Source organism: Colobus angolensis, unplaced genomic scaffold, assembly GCF_000951035.1.
Source record: "Colobus angolensis palliatus isolate OR3802 unplaced genomic scaffold, Cang.pa_1.0 Scaffold119, whole genome shotgun sequence".
NCBI lineage: Eukaryota > Metazoa > Chordata > Mammalia > Primates > Cercopithecidae > Colobus > Colobus angolensis.
Window position 1 is genome coordinate 824,861 of NW_012113030.1, and position 20,174 is coordinate 845,034.

At 36.0% G+C, this 20,174-nt stretch overlaps 1 protein-coding gene across 6 annotated transcripts in view; it reads right to left on the minus strand.

Moving 5' to 3' along the window:
- The window catches only part of RALGAPA1 (Ral GTPase activating protein, alpha subunit 1 (catalytic)), a 281,300-nt gene that overhangs the window by 89,313 nt on the left and 171,813 nt on the right, over window positions 1-20,174 (minus strand). For all 6 annotated transcript variants that reach the window (XM_011925953.1, XM_011925962.1, XM_011925949.1 and 3 more), the window contains 4 exons: window positions 12,915-13,049; window positions 12,004-12,187; window positions 3,275-4,136; window positions 1,252-1,323 (listed from right to left, as the gene is read on the minus strand). In XM_011925953.1, the coding sequence (XP_011781343.1) occupies window positions 1,252-1,323; window positions 3,275-4,136; window positions 12,004-12,187; window positions 12,915-13,049 (1,253 nt within the window). The remainder of the gene's footprint in view (window positions 1-1,251; window positions 1,324-3,274; window positions 4,137-12,003; window positions 12,188-12,914; window positions 13,050-20,174) is intronic.

Here is a 20,174-nt window from a genome sequence, read left to right on the forward strand (position 1 = left end):
TATCTAAATGACTGAGGAAATGCTCACAATATAATACAACACACACAAAAAAAACAAACAAAAAACTTGGTAATATCCCTATGATTCCAGTTCTGAAAAAAAAAAAAAAAAAAGTAGTACAGTGTTATGTGGATTATATTTTTGTTTTATATTTTCCATAATAACCAAATAATTATTCTAAGATCATTTTGAGAAAAGCTAAAAACAATAACCAAAACCAGTTAGAAATTATAGGAAGTGAGTAAAGATTATATTTCTCTATACATTTGGCAGTAAAAGGAATAAGAGATCTGGATAGCACTACAGCTGGAAAGTAGAGTAACTGAGGAAAGTTTTGTTTTATGCTTTGTTTTGTTTAAAGGCAGATAACAAACATGTTTATTAAGAGGAACAAGAAGAAATATAAAGAGGAGATAACTTTTTGAAGACGATCCTAAAGCAGGCAGAGATGGCAGAAAGCAGATATACAAATAGATTTAAAAAAAAGGCTTTTCTCAAACTGAAGGTGAGCAAGAAAAGATGGCTCAATACAGAAATTTTAAAGAAGAGAGGAGGAAGATAAACAATTGTTTGATGTGGGAATGGTCTGAATCATCTTATTCACTATGCATTCCTGTGGGTAGCTTTTTTCAAACCTGCTTCCCAATCTGTCAGAATCACTGGATTTAATTAATGAGAGATGTGACTAAGGTTTGTCTAAATATGGGAAAAACCAAAGGACATTTTACAGGTCCAATTAGTTTTCTGTGATTCAAAAGATGATTCTGAAATGCATAAAAAAGACATAAACAAGCTGGGCACGATGGCTCATGCCTGTAACCCCAGCACTTTGGGAGGCTGAGGCGGGCAGATCACGCGGTCAGGAGATTGAGACCATTCTAGCTAACACGGTGAAACCCCGTCTCTACTAAAAAATACCAAAAAAAATTAGCCAGACATGGTAGCGGGCGCCTGCAGTCCCAGCTACTCCGGAGGCTGAGCCGAGATCACGCCACCGCACTCCAGCCTGGGCGGCAGTGCGAGACTCTGTCTCCACAAAAAAAAAAAAAAAAAAAAAAAGGCATAAACAAACAATTCAAAGATACCTAACATTCTATGCAGTCCTAAATTTTTCTTAAAAAATTATTGCTCAGAAAGTTATAAATCAATAACATAGTATTATACACTATTTAAAATATTATTCACAGTATTATTCTAAACAGAGAAATACCTGAGAGTTGCTAGTTATGTGAAGATTTTCCAACAACTTACCACTGCCTTGAATCCAAGTTCCTAAGTTCTCTAAGTAGCTTTTCATTTTTCTTCAGGAGATGAAAGCTCCTCCTAAATAGAGAGATTTATAAACATTTTCATCACCTTTGCAGTGAATGACATGACAGTCCCGGAAATACTTTCCACTCTACTCATGCAACTTTTATACTTTTCTTGCCTTTTCATACTTCTAACACAAAGGAGAACAGACCCTAAAAAAAACGTAAAGAATATATGTCATTATTTCCACCAGGCCTTCATATATTTCTGCTAGTGGATCATATCAATTGGCCACTTCAATCTTTCCTTGCAGATGCTGTGAGCCTCCTAAACTCATATCTAGGAAAATGGATAAAAGTACTTTGTAGGTTCTTTTCAAGAGTCTCATAAAAATGTGAGAAAGTTGTACCTCATGAGAAATAAAATATTCACGAAATCTAAATCATTACCAAGGAAGCAAGTGTAATCCAGATGGAATTTTCTTTCTTCCTTGTTTTATAGACTACAAAGCAGTGAATAATTTTACCAAATCCCTTCCATGGGTGCTAAATATGTACAAATTATTTTCATAAAATCAATGCTTGCTGAAGTAAAATACAGCTTCTCATCTTTAATTTTTCCCAAGGGACAACATATGGACCATTCTACAGCAAAAGAGAGTAGAATGCATTTATACGATAACTGAGTGGCAATTACCTATATTTGCTCATACCATATGGCAAATTGTTCCTGAGATATAACATTTCCTATAAGGCAGAGGATATTCTCTTCTAATAAATGGCTTCCCTATATTCCTTACTCCCTTCTAATAAGAGAGAGGCTTTCCTATAAGGCAGAGGATATTCCCTTCTAATAAGTGGAAGAGTTTAAATCAAGTAAGAGTATAAACACTAAGCAAACAAGCAGAACTCCATTTCTTTTTTTTTTTTTTTTGAGATGGAGTCTTGCTCTGTGGCCCAGGCTGGAGTGCAGTGGCCGGATCTCAGCTCACTGCAAGCTCCGCCTCCCGGGTTTATGCCATTCTCCTGCCTCAGCCTCCGGAGTAGCTGGGACTACAGGCGCCCGCCACCTCGCCCGGCTAGTTTTTTGTATTTTTTAGTAGAGACGGGGTTTCACTGTGTTAGCCAGGATGGTCTTGATCTCCTGACCTCGTGATCCGCCCGTCTCAGCCTCCCAAAGTGCTGGGATTAAAGGCTTGAGCCACCACGCCCGGCTCAGAACTCTATTTCAATGCTTGACATGCATTTGAATTACTTTAAGATTTATTCGTTCATTGACATCTGAGCTTCCCCTCTTACCATAAATTGACAGAGACAATACATTACCACTCCTTCCACTACCTACAGGGTTTCGTGACATAGGAATTAAAACCTAAATGTATGTTAATAATGCTCTACATTAGTGTACAATGCCAGTGTTTTATGTACATTATCTAATTTAATTATTCCCAGTATGTGAGGTGGGAACTACTCTCAATTTGTAGACTGCAGCCTGAGGCTCAAAAGTTAAGTAACTTTAAGCTAGGTCTTCTGATTTAAGCCTATTCTTTTCATTTAGCTCCTACCTAACTTACTTGAATACCTCATGAGTTTATTGTAAGTTTTTAACAAGGTTTTGTAACATGCATCAGAAAAAAAAATTTTTTTTAACTTCAGATTCTTTTTTTGATTTGATCTTGAATCTTGAGTTAATTTCCCTGATTCAAACCGGAAATAATCATACTGCGGTTTCTAAAAAAAAATTATGAGGCTTACAGGAAGGTTGAAAAATGAGCCATAATTTCTAAGTCAAATAGTTCTAGTAGTCATTTTGAAAATATTGATAATTTGCTGGGCTATTTTATTCCTCTGAATCCCAATATAACTCAGTGGCCTCAAAAAAAAAAATCTGCAAAAAATGAGTCAAAGAACTAATTGGTAGATACAATTTAGTGAGGAAAAGAACAGAAAATAAAATGCTTCATCAGAAGATGAGTAAGACCGAAAAAAAAAAAAAAAAGAAAAAATTTCTCCCTTATGCTTACCGTTTGTCCCAGGAATTCATTCCCAATATACTAAGAAGCAATCTGCAATAATAAAATGCTGACTGAGGTTTCTGAGGTATTGGTTCATCTTGTTCCACAGCTTTCATGTTTAAGTCATTAAAGTGCTTCTCAACAAATTCTTTTTCTTCTGTATGTTGCTTAAGGATAGCATTAATAACATCATTTTCTTGTTTTTCAGAAATGCACACAGGTTGTGGAGCAGGAATATTAAGTGAGATTCCAGTTCTCTGTAAGCATTCAGGACTAGTAACACCCAAATACTGCAAGAGCTCATCAAGAACATCTTCTTCATCTCTTATTGTATCCCAAGTTGGTACAGTTTCTCTAAATCTTTTAAACTGGAGAGAAAGTCCATCTTTTACTGTTATATCTTCTAAGCATTCATTAGATGTTGGAGGCTCTTCTGGCTTCTCTTGGTGAGACAACGAAAGCATCAACGATGTAGGTTCTGACAAGCCACTTACAGAAGGTGGGCCATACAGTATAGCAGAATCCCATGAATATTTTCCAGAGAGATCACGTACTATGATTCTGACATTTGAATTGGCTGATGCAAGGCCAGCAGATAAACCTCCTCCAGGCATATTCTCTTCTGATCTGATCTGGATACAGGACACTAAGGTTGTATTATTTAACACAAAGAACTGGATATTTGGACTCTCAAAGAGTTCAGGAGAAAGTTCAGTACTTTCACTGTAATGGTTGTCGTGATTTTCACACACCTGACTTGTTAGCATAGCAGGACCACCACTCATTGGATAATGGCCCAGGTGATTTACCAGATGTGTAATAACAGTGCGGGCTGCTATAGAGATTAATCCATGCTGCATTTGAGTTTTCACTGGAAATAAAAAATATAAATGAATGGGAATATTGCTGTTTCCTAGGGAATCATATGACAATGAAACATTAGACAACAAACAGGGATTTTATCACATTGTTAATATTTCCAATTTAGATTCCGTATCACAGTAATGATGGCAAAAAAGGAGGAAAACCATTCTTTGATGAAGTTTTGTGATTCTCCTGCTCAGCCTGCCAAGCAGCCTGGGACTACAAGGGCACGCTGCCACACCCAGATAATTTTTGTATTTTTAGTAGAGGCAGGGTTTCACCATATTGGCCAGCCTGGTCTTGACCTCTTGACCTCGTGATCCCCCACCTTGGCCTCCCAAAGTGCTGGGATTACAGGTGTGAGCCACCGAGCTGGGCCAGATACAGATTTAAGAATGTTCTGATTTACATACATGCCCAATTTTACGTGTTTAGTTTGATGACTTTTGGTAATTGTACATAATTGTGTAACCACCAACATAATCAATATGAAAAATTCCCTCACCAAAAAAGAATATTTTATTTTATGTAAACTATACCTCAATAAATAAAAAAATTCCCTCATCAAAAAAGAGTATTTTATTTTATGTAAAGTATACCTCAATAAACCTAACTCAAAAAAAAGGGAGACCAGTTTGTGCATTGATGGTATAATCACTTTAAAAGAGGCAAGAGAAAAGAATAGTCTTACATTTTCAAGGCTTTAGCCTTTAAGATTCAGAACCAATACCACTGGGTATAGGCAAACCAACCAACCAGCTGCTATGCCATTAATGTTAATACCATCTTCTCCAATTCCAAAAAGGAATAGTTTCCTTTGGGCTTTGGTTGCTTTTAAAATGTCAGAGTATCAAAATTTTAATTTCCCATTATCAACCAAGTTATATCTACATACATGTAAATATAAACATTTCTTAGTGTATTTATTGGTTTTTGTTTGAGACAGAGTCTTGCTGTGTCACCCAGGCTGGAGTGCAATGGCACGATCTCGGCTCACTGCAGCCTCTGCCTCCTGAGTTCAAGCAATTCTCATGCCTCAGCTTCCCAAATAGCTGGTATTATAAGCATGTGCCACCATCCCTGGATAATTTTTGTATTAGAGAAGAGGCTTCACCATGTTGGCCAGGCTGGTCTTGAACTCTTGACCCCAAGTGATCCACTAGTCAGGGCCTCCCAAAGTGCTGGGATTACAGGTGTGAGTGACACACCCGGCCAAACATTTCTTAGTTTAAAAGTTCCAATTAATGGCTGGGTGTGGTGGCTCACACCTGTAATCCCAGCACTTTGGGAGGCCGAGGCGGGCCAATCACCTGAGGTCAGTAGTTTGAGACCAGCCTGGCCAACATGGTGATACCGTGTCTCTACCAAAAAATACAAAAATTAGCTGGGTGTGGTGGTGCCCACCTGTAGTCCCCACTACTCGGGAGGCTGAGGCAGGAGAATCACTTGAACCTGGCAGGCGGAGGTTGCAGTGAACTGAGATCACGCCATTGCACTCCAGCCTGGGTAATAAGAGTGAGGCTGTGTCTTAAAAAAATAAAAAATAAAATAAAGAAATAAAAGTTCCAATTATACTGAAATTTTAAAAAATTATTTTTATGATTGTTACTAATAACCAGCCATTCAACACTAGATTAATAACACTAAATGATTAACTCTAATTCAATCCTTTGTTTTTAAGAATGTAAGCAAAGTAAAAAGTATTTTGAGCCATATGACAAGAAACAGCTTGAATCTAGTGTTTGCTTTCCCTTCCCTAATTGTAACCTAGAATAGAAAAAATGTTCACACTATAAGGGGATAACTTAGCTGGTAGTCCTCATTTTGCACATGAGGACAAATGGGTTTGCAAAGTTAAGTGATTTGCCTACCATAGGAGATGTCTTTTGCTTCCCAGCTCAGTGTTATTTCCCTCTTTCCCGCAGCTCTAATTTCCATACTTTTTTCTCTTTTGTTAAACTGTCTTTTTCTTTGTGAGATATGGAAGCAATGAATTCAACATTTATTTTTCTGTGTATAAGAACTTCAAAAAAGTACTACCTAGCATAAATTACTAAATAAAAAGCAAAGATCAATGGAAAAATATCAAGACTAAATCGAATTTTAAATGGTAACAAAAATTAAAACTAGTCATTTAAAAATTTTTAATACAGAAAAAGATTTTTCTATTCTTCATTCTCCCTTCTGAGTGATATACTTAAATAGATGACTCATTTTAAGCATTAAATCCTCTTTGCATAATATAGAAGTTTACATTCTGAAGAAGGGAAAGAATATAATTTAAAAGAAACAACCATAGAAAAGAGAAGAACCCCTGGCTTTGGCTTGCTCTGTGATTCATGATCACAAATACATAAGATTCCTTAAACTCCATTTTTCCGTAAGAATTGCGTATTTATTTGTAAAGATGAGTTAAAAACTCTTACATACAAAACTGGAAATAACAGAAACAATAAAAAATCATTCAATTTAAAGAGCATTATAAGTAACATAGGTCTTATGAGTTTCTTTTTCAAACCTACTTATAAATAAACTCCAAGAATGAGCCAGGTCTTTCCCTAAAACATAAACCTCCAAGCCCAGGTACCAGTCCATCCCATATATCTTCTTCCCAAAGGTAGAGACAGTGAGTATGCAGTTTAAATGAGCTTGTTCACAAGTCTGTCATAATTACCCACATTGATAACATGAAAAGAATAAATTTAAATCTCAGATATAAGTAAAGCATTTTCTGCCCTAAGTTGCTTCTCTAAATTCAGGATATATGTCTATATATAAAAGTATAAAAATCTCTCAAATTGTTAACTGGGCACTAAATTTATTTACTTATTTTTGAGCTATAAACTATAGAACATACATATCTCTTTTCTACTTATCTACTAAGATATAAAGAAGACATGAATTTCTCTAGTTTAGATATTTAAAATAAAATTCTAAAATAACCAGTCTTGTGAGAAAATGTAAAATGGAGATATCGATGCTTCTAAGGCTTTGTGTAAGTCTATTCAGGGTTGTCTTTTCAGATTGTCAGATTAAACAAACCCTACAGCATTTGCAGCAAACCCGTAATTACAGGTTATTATGGCATACAAAAGCAGCAAGACATAAAAAGCTGCTGCAATTCACTGCACTGTAATAGAACAGGCAGAGGAAGTTAATTTTGGCAAATGCTTTAAATATTAGCTTTGCATAATAAGTATAGGTGAAACTATAATTAGGACAGAATGAATCCTTTGGAGCCTCCTTTCACTCTGACCCAGCAAATGATGACTTTTTGCTAATAAGACTACTGCCATTTGACAAAAAGCCAACTTCACTACCTTGCTTTATTCTTTAGTAAATTTAATAATTACAGATACTCCTGCCAATAGTTCTCAAATCAGACTTGTTCAATCCAATACTGAGCTTATTAGCGACACTCAATGTTTAGAATTCTTTGGCCAAAAAAATACTTGAAGATGATGAAACACGCCTTAGACAAGGGCACAATGATCACTCATTTTTGCCACATTGAAAAACACCCAGAGCATGTAGTCACTACAGACCAGAGAATTATGTGCTGTTAGCTCACAGCTGTTCCTAAAAGGTTCTGCACTTATCTGGTCCTTAAAACCTTTGAGGAAGTCCAAAGGGAACAACTTGATACATTTAGAGAAGGACACTGCACAGAGTATTTGATATCAATATTAAGCTAATCTATTCACATATTTTCCTTTGCTTCTTTTACAGTGACTGTTTGATATTGGTACGGTAAATTTTGTACAAAATCGAAAATTAAAACTTCCTCTGACCTAAGCAAATTCTATTGCTTTGTTCAAGAAACATACTCTGCTGTCTTGAATAAAAACTGCCATTTTATACCTTAAATGTGCAAAGGTCAACTAGTATTTTCACATAACCATATTTTTAAGTAAAATAAACATGGTATCTTATTATGTTAAATCTAAAAATATAATTTTAAATTGCTTATATAAACTTTATCTATTTTCTTTTTGCTTTATACTGCTTGTTATACCCCTTTTATATTTGAGAAACAATTTAAATCTTAAATTCCTATTTCATAGGGTATTTATGTTCCAGACAAACTATCTGTACCTTATGGTCAAACCAAAACCCTAGCTCAACTTCCTTGGCCTCTAAGTTCATACTTTCACTTTCATTGTATGCCATCAATCCATTATCATGGACACATCTTAGATGTTTTATTCATTTGTAACTATTCTACCTTTAAAAATCAAACTTTTCCTTACTAGCCCACTCTTTGACCACAACCTCCTAGTGTAGTGACTTCCCAATTGTGTTTTGTAAAGTTCTTGGAGAAGGCCCTTAGAGATGGACAGGAAGAAACTGGTAGTACCCCACGTCTCCACTCTGCTGTGGTTCTATTTTTTAAAGTTTTCCAAACTGAGCTTCCTTATACAATTTATTTGAAGAGGTTCTGCTACCTAAAAAAAGTTTTAAAAATAACTGTCCTAATATAACAATGATGCTCTCAGTGGTTCTCAACTGTGGCTGCATATTAGTCACATGCAGAGCTTTAAACAATCTCAGCAAATCCCAGGTTAATATATCAAAATCTCTATGGATGGGACTGGAACATCAGTATTCTAATATGCAGCTAAGGCTGACAATCACTGCTCTAACTTCTTATTACCAACCATATCTACTTTATGACTCTCTAGATCACTCTATTTTCTCCCAACTTAAAGCTAACCACTTCCTGGCAGCAGTTTGATCCTTATCAAGCCTAGGTTCCATGGCTAAGCTGTATACCAATATTCTCAAATCCACAGCTCCTTTGTATTTCGCTGCCACACCCATCTTACTAATAGTTGATAGGTGCAACCAAAACTTTGTGGGTTTTGTTTTCTCTTAGGCTCTCAGTAACTTCTGTCAATTATCTTAATTACTTAAATCATCTTCTTTGTGGTCTCAGAAGAAGGGCTAATCCTAGCACCTATACTTTCTAGCTCATCCCCTCATGGACTTCACTCTATTAATGATACCCTTCCCACTTACTTTCTTCTCAGCTTATAAATAAGTTCAACTCTCTTCATCCCTAAAACTTTTAACCCTAAATCATCCTTTAGTTTATCAACCGTTTTATTGCATTTTTGTTTCCTTTATTTACTTATTTTTTATTTATTTTTTATTTTTTTGAGACGGAGTCTCACTCTATCGCCCAGGCTGGAGTGCAGTGGCCGGATCTCAGCTCACTGCAAGCTCCGCCTCCCGGGTTTATGCCATTCTCCTGCCTCAGCCTCCCGAGTAGCTGGGACTACAGGCCGCCCGCCACCTCGCCCGGCTAGTTTTTTGTATTTTTTAGTAGAGACGGGGCTTCACCATGTTAGCCAGGATGGTCTTTATCTCCTGACCTCGTGATCCGCCCGTCTCGGCCTCCCAAAGTGCTGGGATTACAGGCTTTAGCCACCGCGCCCGGCCTATTTACTTATTTTTAAAGTCAAGCTTCTTTAAAGAATACTTTCCATGGATGACTCTGCTGTCTCTATTTATTTATTTTTTTTAAACCCGGAGTTTCACTCTTGTTGCCCAGGCTGGAGTGCAATGGCGCGACCTCGGCTCACGGCAACTTCCACCTCCCAGTTCAAGCGATTCTCCTGCCTCAGCCTCCCGAGTAGCTGGGATTACAGGCATGCGCCACCATGCCCTGCTAATTTTGTGTTTTTAGTAGAGATGGGGTTTCACCATGTTGGTCAGGTTGGTCTGGAACTCCCGACCTCGGGTGATTCACCTGCCTCAGCCTCCCAAAGTGCTGGGATTACAGGCGTGGGCCACTGCAGCCAGCCAACTCCACTGTCTTATTTCCTGCTTGCTCCTCAAACCACAGCCATCTGACTCTGCCTACTTCTCTGGTGAACTAAAGCTGATACATTTGTCATTACCTTTGTACTTGATCTATCATTTAACACTGTTGGCTAACCTTTTAAAAGTTTTCTCGGCCAGACGCGGTGGCTAACACCTGTAATCCCAACATTTTGGGAGGCCGAGGCAGGCGAATCACGAGGTCAGGAGTTCGAGACCAGCCTGGCCAATATGGTGAAACCTGGTCTCTACTAAAAATAAAAAAAATTAGTTGGGCGCAGTGGTGCACGCCTGTAGTCCCAGCTACTTGGGAGGCTGAGGCAGGAGAATCACTTGAACCCAGGAAGCGGAAGCTGCAGGCAGATGAGATGGCGCCACTGCACTCAAGCCTGGGTGACAGAGTGAGATTCCACCTCAAAAACAAAACAAAACAAAACAAAAAACAAACAAACAAAAAAACTTCTCTTGGTTTCTGAGAAATTACTCTCTCCTGATTTTCCTTCCTTTCCAATGTTTTCTTCTCAGAACCCACACATGTAAATATATATTCCTAACAAAGATCTAAGATCTAGATTTGTATATACAACTAACTGTCCATTAGATGTTTTCACATGAATATCTAGTAGGTCCCCCACACTAAACCATTTCCAACTGCCCTACTAATTTTCCCTCCCAAATCTGTACTTTCTCTAATACTCTTACTCTAGTAAGATTATTCTAGTTTGGGGAAAATCTAACCAATCTCCAAGTCAGAAACCTATTTTAGATTCCTCTTCTCTTTACAAAAGCCTTCTGACTTTACGTCCTACATACGTCTCAAGTTCACCTTGTCCTTCATTCCTACTATCATTCTTCAGTAACTCAACAAAAAATTTAGTTTAAGCCTTCAGCAGCTGTTGCTTAACCTATTGTAACAGCCTCAGAATTGGTCGCTCTGCTTCTGAGTTAACTGGCCAATTCAATCTAATATACTAGGAGTCAGTAAACTTTTTCTATAAAGGGGCAGATAAGAAATATTTTTGGTTTTGTGAGCCACACAATCTCTGTTACTCAATACTGCTGTTGTTATACAAAAGTAGCCATAATGACAATATGGATGTATAACAATAAAACTATAAAAACAGGCAGTAGGCATGGGCCATAATTTACCGACTCCTATAAAATACTATTATCAAAAGTGCTCTTAATATAAATTATATCATGTATCTCCCCTTCTCAAAACCTTCAGCAATTGCTGGGTTCCTCTAGTTTACCTCTATATCTTATATATACTTCTATTGTTATATTCATATTATAATGTTATTTGCTTCTATTATATCTTTCTCTTCTATCAGAGCGAGAATGCTCTAAATGTAGAAACAACGTGGCTTAAAAATGTTACTGAGTTAACTATGTACTAAGTAAGGATTGTGCAAAGGGCTTTACATATATTATCTTACTTAGTACTTAAAAAAAAATTAGAGGAAACTAATATTATCTGCATTTACAAATAAGAAAACAGATACTCAGCAATTGAGAGTCAAAATTCAGGTCAGACTCCAAAGCTAAATTTTTTATTCTATATAAATTCCATTATATACAAAATATCAAAAAGAACTTCTGAGAATAATTTAGCCAGAAGTGCATGTTGAGTATCCCTAATCTGAAAATCTGAAATCCAAAAATTTTGAGTGTTGACATGATGCTCAAAGGAAATGCTCATTGGAGCATTACAGATTTGGATTTTCAGATTAGGGATGCTCAACTGATAAGTATAATGCAAATATTCCAAAAGGTGAAAAAATCCCAAATCTTTAACACTTCTGGTCCCATGCATTTCAGATAAGGAATACTGAATTTGCATAAAAGGAATGTCAACATACAATATTAGTAATTGTGCATGTGAACTTATTTCTTTAATTAATAATGAACTTGTGCTATACATACATGGTTAAACAACTACAAAGTAAGACTATTCTCCTTCTCCAACATTTCTACCCATGGCCTCAAGTTATATACCTTGAGAGAGAGAACACAAGCAACAATATTGTCCTGAAGAGAATTCATGTTACCTTCTGTTACTGGCTGGAGTTTAGAAGATCGTTCTGAGTCAGGAGAGTGCAGAGGTTCAGGCTCTTTCAGACTTTCCAAATGCATAAAAGGATCATAATCTACAGATGCCAAATCAGAGAGGCTCATGGGAAAATACCTTGGATTGCTAAAACACTGAGCTCCATAAACACACCCATGTAAAACCTGAAAATACAGGGGAAAAGAAAACACCCAGTTTTACTTAAAAATAAATAAATAAATAAATAAATAAATAAATAAATAAATAAAAGTTAAAGGAAGATAAAAATCAACCGGTAACACAAGAGCTTCACAAATATTTTAAATATTTTAAAACATTACGCTGGGCATGGTGGCTTATGCCTGTAATCCCAGTGCTTTGGGAGGCTGAGTCGGGTGGATCACCTGAGATCAGGAGTTCCAGACCAGCCTGGCCAACGTGGCGAAACCCTGTGTCTACTAAAAATACAAAAATTAGCCAGGTGTGGTGGTGGGCGCCTGTAATCCCAGCTACTCAGGAGACTGAGGCAAGAGAATTGCTTGAACCCAAGAGACGGAGGTTGCAGTGAGCCGAGATTGAGCCATTGCACTCCAGCCTGGGGGGAAAAAAAAAATTTTTTTTTAAAAAAAAAAAAAAAAATCAAGGTAAAATTCAATACCTCTTACAAAGAATGACTAAAATTTAATTATACTCATATGTAACAGTGATCTAATTCCTCTCAAAATTTTGCAGTGAAACAACAGTGTCTTGTAGAAAGTATTTTTAAATTACCCTTAGGCATTGTAAGCTAAATCTGTGTCCTTAGAAATTTTCTAGCTCTAAAAGAATAAAAATGTTATACTGAGAAATGTTATTTCTCTAGGTTTTAAAAACTCTTGGTTACCAAATAAATAATAAAGCAAGAAAGTTTACCTTATAAATGCAATTGAGAACAGATTTTTCTGTTTTATCACTTTCTGCTCCCGTAGCATGAAATGGTTGGAGCAGTGTCTTTAAAGGTAAGGCCATGATCCAGTCCAGAAGGCAGAGAAGTAAAGATACTACCAACTGTAACAATAGGATAATTATAATTGCACATCCATAAAATATATGCTTCTTAAAAATTCGTTTTCTTATTCTTGAGTTTCCAAAATTTGTTTCTGGAATCATCAACCCAAGTTCCACTATTAATATTTACCTAGATTGAACTGATTTTAAAATATTGTATATGAACATTATTGTGAGTTTCTCTTTCATATGTCAGGGCAAGCATAATGAAACAGTAAGTATAATAAAAACAGAAATGTTAAAATTAATATAAAAACAGCAAGCTTAAAAGACAATACATATCAATTAACTATACTTACTTCATTGCACAAGGAATGGAACACAAATGGAAGTCCATATATATTAATATCACTTCCACTTTCCTTTTCTAACTTAACAACATCTCACTGAATATCCTGCCAGTAAGACTACCTTAAGTACTTTTTGAAACTGTTACTCATTTTACGAAATGAATCTACTGAATGCATTTTTTTTTTTTTTTGTACGAGACGGAGTCTTGCTATATTGCCCAGGCTGGCCTTGAACTCTTGGGCTCAGGCAATATTCCAGCCTCTGACTTCCAAATAGCTGGGACTACAGGTGCACACCATCATGCCTGGATGGACACTTTTAAACTAATGAATGCTATAAACAGGACACTTTTTATACAAAATGAGGAATAAAATAGCAGAATTCATTGTATTAAAGCATCACAAATAGTATCATGAAACTGACAATGAAATAGCAACAAGAGACCTACTAATCTTTAAAGACAAACTCTCCAACTCAAGTAATTCTGGTCTACATTTCCTAACATATCTTCCAAAAAAATAAAATAAAATAAGGAACAATAAGAAGGTCCAATAAAACCTCACAAAACCAACAGCTTCCGTATTATCAGAAGACAAAGAACATCCAAACTCCAAATCATCTATTTTTTTAATTTTTATTTTTGAGACAGTGTTGCTCTGTCACCCAGGCTGGAGTGCAGTGGCGTGATCTCAGCTCACCGCAACCTTCACTTCCTGGGTTCAAGTGATTCTTGTGCCTCAGCCACCTAAGTAACTGAGATTATAGGCATGTGCCACTGTGCCTGGCTAAGTTTTGTATTTTTAGGAGAGATGAGGTTTCGCCATGTTGGCCAGGCTGGTCTCAAACTCCCAGCCTAAAGTGATCTGTCTGCCTTGGCCTCTCAAAGTGCTCAGATTACAGGCATGAGCCACTGCACCGAGCCTCAAATTATATGAGAAAAATATGAAGCAAATCCCAGCACCTTTCTCCTATTCTGCCATTGCAGATTTTCATGAAAAGCAAGTGTAGTTTGGGAAAAACTGTGAAAGAGAGAAGATGGGAACTTGCTGTGAAACTAAGACTGATCTAAAAGCCTGCCAGAAAGAAAAAGTCCACTTTAAGTGTGAGAAAATTTAAAAAGTTTACTGGTAGATCAGAGTAGTGAGTAAAAAGAAAGGATGCAGAAATACACACAGAAAAGGTAATGCTTAGCGGGAGAGACAAACAAACCCAGACTGCGAAGACTATGATAAATACCTAACTCTTCAATGCCCACACACCGATGAACATTGACAAACATCAAGACCATCCAGGAAAACATGACCTCACCAAATGAATTAAATAAGGCACCAATGACCAATCCCAGAGAGACAGAGATGTGACCTTTCTGACAGAGAATTCAAAACAGCTGTTTTGAAGAAGCTCAATGAAATTCAAGATAACACAGAGAACAAATTCAGCATTCTATCAGATAAATTTAACAAAGAGATTGAAATAATTAAAAAGAACTAAGTAGAAATTCTGGAGCTGAAAAATGCAACTAGTATACTGAAGAATGCATCAGAGTTCTTTAATGACAAAATGGATCATGCAGAAGAAACAATTAGTGAGGCTGAAGACAAGCTATTTGAAAATACACAGAGGAGACAAAAGAAAAAAGAAGAAAAACAGAATAAAACACACCTATAAGAACTAGAAAAAAAGCATCAAAAGGGTAAATCTAGAGTTATTGGCCTTAAAGAGGAGATAGATTGGGACATAAAGTTTATTAAGAGGGATAAAATCATAGAACTTCCCAAACCCAGAGAAAGATATGAACACTCAAGTGGTTATAGAACACTAAGCAGATTTAATCCAAATATGACTACCTTAAGACATTTAATAATCAAACTCTCAAAGGTCAAGGATAAAAGAAGGATTATAAAAGTAGCAATACAAAAGAAACAAGTAACATACAATGGAGCTCCAATACATTTGGAAGCAGACTTCTCAGTAGAAATCTTACAGGCCAGGAGAGAATGGCATGACATATTTAAAGTGCTAAAGGAAAAAAAAAACCTTATTCTAAAATGATACATCTGGTGAAAATATCCTTTGAACATAGAGAAGAAATACAGACTTTCCCAGACAAACAAAAGCTGAGGGATTTCAAACACCAGATCTGTCCCACAAGAAATGCTAAAGGGATTTCTTCAGTCTGAAAGAAAAGAATGTTAATGAGCAGTAAGAAATTATCTTAAGGTCCAAAACTCACTGGTGATATTAAGTAAACAGAAAACCACAGAATATTATAACGCTGTAATTGTAGTGTGTAAACTACTCATATTTAAGTAGAAAGATGAAAAGATGAACCAAACAAAAATAATAACAACAACAACTTTTCAAGACATGGACAGTACAATAAGATATAAATAGAAAGAATAAAAAGTTACAAAGCAGGGGGATGAAGTTAACATGTAGAGTTGTTATTTTCTTTTTGCTTGTTTGTTTATGCAGTCAGTGTCAAGTTGTCATTAGTTTAAAATAATGGGTTATAAGATATTACTTGCAAGCCTTATGGTAACCTCCAATATAAACACATAAAATGGATACACAAAAAATAAAAAGCAAGAAACAAAACCATACTACCAGAGAAAATCACTTTCACTAAAAGGAAAACAGGAAGGAAGGAAAGAAGGATGACAAGCCTGAAAAACAACAAGAAAATAAATAACAAAGTGGGAGGAGTAAGTACCTACTTATCAATAATACCACTGAGGCTGGGCATGATGGTTCACACCTGTAATCCCAACACTCTGGGAGGCTGAGGTAAGCAGATCACCTGAGGTCAGGAGTTTGAGACCAGCCTGGCCTGCATGGTGAAATCCTAAGACTATTAAAAAACTAAAACTAAGCCAGGTGTGGTGGTGTGTGCTTGTAGTCCCAGCTAGTTGGAAGGCTGAGGCAAGAGAATCGTTTGAACCCAGGAGGTAGAGGCTGCAGTGAGCTGAGATTGTGCCACTGCACTCCAGCCTGGGTGACAGAGTGAGACTCCATCTCAAAAAAAAAAAAAAAAAAAAGAAACGAAGAAAAAAGAATAAAAAATAAAAACCACTGAATGTAAATATGTAAATAGACTAAACTCAATCAAAAGAGAGAGTGGCTGAATGGATTAAAAAATAAAACCCAATGATCTGTTGCCTACAAGAAACACACTTTGCCCTGTAAAGACACACATATACCAAAAATAAAAGGATGAAGATGTTTTATGCAAATGGAAACCAAAAAAGCAGAAGTAGTTATACTTGAGTCAGACAAAATAGATTTCAAGACAAAAAAGGTCATTATGTAATGATAAAGGGGTTAATTCAGCAAGAGGATAAAACAATTATAAATATGTATGCACTCAACACTGGAGCACCCTGATATATAAAGCAAATATTATTAGAGCTAAAGAGAGAGATATATGCCTATACAATAATAGCTGAAGACTTAAACACCCCACTTTCAGCATTGGACATTTCATCCAGACAGAAAATCAACAGAGACATTGGACTTAATGTGCAGTATAGACCAAATGGACCTAATAGATATTTACAGAACATTTCATCCAATGGCTGTGGAATGCACATTTTTCTCCTCAGCATATATAACATTCTAAAGGATATACCATATGTTAGGCCAAAAAATAAGTCTGAATATATTTTTAAAAACTGAAACAATATTAAGTATCTTCTCTGACCCCAATGGAATAAAACTAGAAATCAAAAAAAAGAGGAATTTTGGAAACTATACAAACACTTAGAAATTAAACAACACTGGTGGTGGTTCTGTGAGATGGGTGGATCATGAGGTCAGGAGATTGAGACCATCCTGGCTAACACAGTGAAACCCCATCTCTACTAAAAATACAAAAAATTAGCTGGGCGTGGTGGCCGATGCCTGTAGTCCCAGCTACTTGGGAGGCTGAGGCAGGAGAATGGTATGAGCCTGGGAGGCGGAGCTTGCAGTGAGTCGAGATTGCACCACTGCACTCCAGCCTGAGACTCCGTCTCAAAAGAAAAAAAAAAAAAAAGAAATTAAACAATATCTTCCTGAATGATCTGTGGGTCAATGAAGAGATTAAGAAAAAAACTGAAAAATTTCTGGAAACAAATGATAATGAAAACACAACATACCAAAACCTATAGGATACAGTGAAAGCAGTACTAAGAGGGAAGTTTACAGCTATAAGCACCTACATCAAAAAAGCAGATAAACTTCAAATAAACAACCTAACAATGCATCTTAAAGAACCAGAAAAGCAAGAGCAAACCAAACCCAAAGTAAGCAGAAGAAAAATAATAAAGATCCAGAGCAGAAATAAATAAAACTGAAATGGCAAAAATACAAAAGATCAATGAAATGAAAAATTGGGAAATGAAACAAAAATTGATTTTTTAAAAGGATAAACAAAATTGATAAACCTTTAGCCACTAAGAAAGAAAGAAACAAGACCAAAATAAAATCAGAAATAAAAGAGGAGACATTAAAAACCAATATAGCAGAAATTAGAAGATCAACAGACAAGCTACTATGATCAACTATATGCCAATAAACTGGAAAACCTAGAAGAAATGGATAAACTCCTAGACACATACAACCTATTAAGATTGAACCATGAAGAAATGCAAAACCTGAACAGACCAGTAACATATAACGAGATTAAAGCTGTAATAATAAGTCTGTCACCAAAGAAAGGCTCAGGACCCAGTGGCTTCATTGCTAAATTCTACCAAACATTTAAAGAACTAATACCAATCCTTCTGAAATATTCTGAAAAACAGGGGAGGAAGTATTTCCAAACTCATTCTCTGAGGCCAATATTACCCTGATATCAAAACAAAAGACATCAACAAAAAGAAAACTACAGGCCAATATTCCTGATGAACATTGACACAAAAATCCTGAACAAAATACTAGCAAACCAAATTCAACAATACATTAGAAAGATCACTCATCACGACCAAGGGAGATTTATCCCAGGGATTCAAGGATGATTCAACATATACAAATCAATCAATGTGATACATTTTATCAACAAAATGAAGGACAAAAACCTTTGTGATAATTGCAGTTGCTGCTGAAAAAAGCATCTGATAAATTCAACATCCCTTCATGATGAACACCTCCTCCCTATACCCCCAAAAAACTGGGAAGGAACATATCTCAACATAATAAAAGCCATATATGACAGACTCACAGCTAGTATCATTCTGAATGGACAGAAACTGAAATCCTTTCCTCTAAGATCTAGAACAAGACAAAGGTGTCCACTTCCACCACTATTATTCAACACAGTACTGGTAGTCCTAGCTAGAGCAAGCAGACGAGAGAGAAATAAATGGTATGCAAATTGGAAAGGAAGACATCAAATTATCCTTGTTTGCAGATGATATGATCTTTTATTTGGAAAGACCTAAAGACTCTATCAAAAAACTATTAGAACTGATAAACAAAGTCAAATTCAGTAAAGTTGCAGGATACAAAATCAACATACAAAAATCAGTAGCATTTCTATGTGCCAACAGTGAACAGTCTGAAAAAGAAATTAAGAAAGTAATGCCATTTACAATAGCTACAAGTGAAATTAAATAGCTGGGAATTAACTTAATCTAATAAATTAAAGACTTCTACCATAAAAACTATAAAACACTGATGAAAGAAATTGAAAAAGACACCAAACAATGGAAAGCTATTCCATGTCCATGTATTGAAAGAATCATTATTTTCAATAATCATGTCCATACTACCCAAATCAATCTATAGGTTCAATGCAATCCCTATCAAAATGCCAATGACATTCTTTATAGAAACAGAAGGAACAATCCTAAAATTTACATGGAACAATAAAAGACCCAAAAACAGTCAAAGCTGTCCTAGGTAAAATGAACAAAACTGGAAGAATCACATTATCTGATTTCAAATAATACTACAGAGCTATAATTACCAAAACAGTATGTAACTGGCATAAAAATGGACACACAGACCAATGGAACAGTATAGAGAACCCAGAAACAAATCGTACATCTACAGAGAAGTCATTTTAAACAAAGGCAAATAACATACATTATGGAAAGGACAGTCTCTTCAATATATGATGCTGAGATAACTGGGGTTATCCATATGCAGAGGTACAAAACTAGACCCCTAACTCTTGCCATATATAAAAATCAAATCCAAAAGCATTAGAGACTTAAATCTAAGACCTCAAATTATGAAACTACTAAAAGAAAACATTGGGGAAACTCGAGAGCATTGGACTGGGCAGATTTCTGGAGTAATACCCTACAAGCACAGGCAACCAAAATAAAAATGAACAAATAGGATCACATTAAGTTAAAAAGCTTTTGCACGGCAAAGTAAATGGTCAACAAAGTGAAGAGACAACCCAGAGAAGGGGAGAAAATATTTGTAAAGTATCCATCTGACAAGCGGGATTAATAACCAGAATATACAAGGAACTCAAACAACACTACAGAAAAAATTCTAATAATTTGATTTAAAATGGGCAGAAGATCTGAATAGACATTTCTCAAAAGAAGACATAAATAAGGAAAACAAGTTAATATGTTCATATGAACATATGAAAACAAGTTCATATGAACACATAGATGCTCAACATCATCAGAGAAATGTAAATCAAAACTACCAAATACAATGAGATATCATTTCACCTCAGTTAAAATGGTTTTTTTCTCAAAATGAGATACCATCTCACACCAGTTAGAATGGTGATCATTAAAAAGTCAGGAAACAGCAGATGCTGGAGAGGATGTGGAGAAACAGGAACACTTTTACACTGTTGGTGGGACTGTAAACTAGTTCAACCATTGT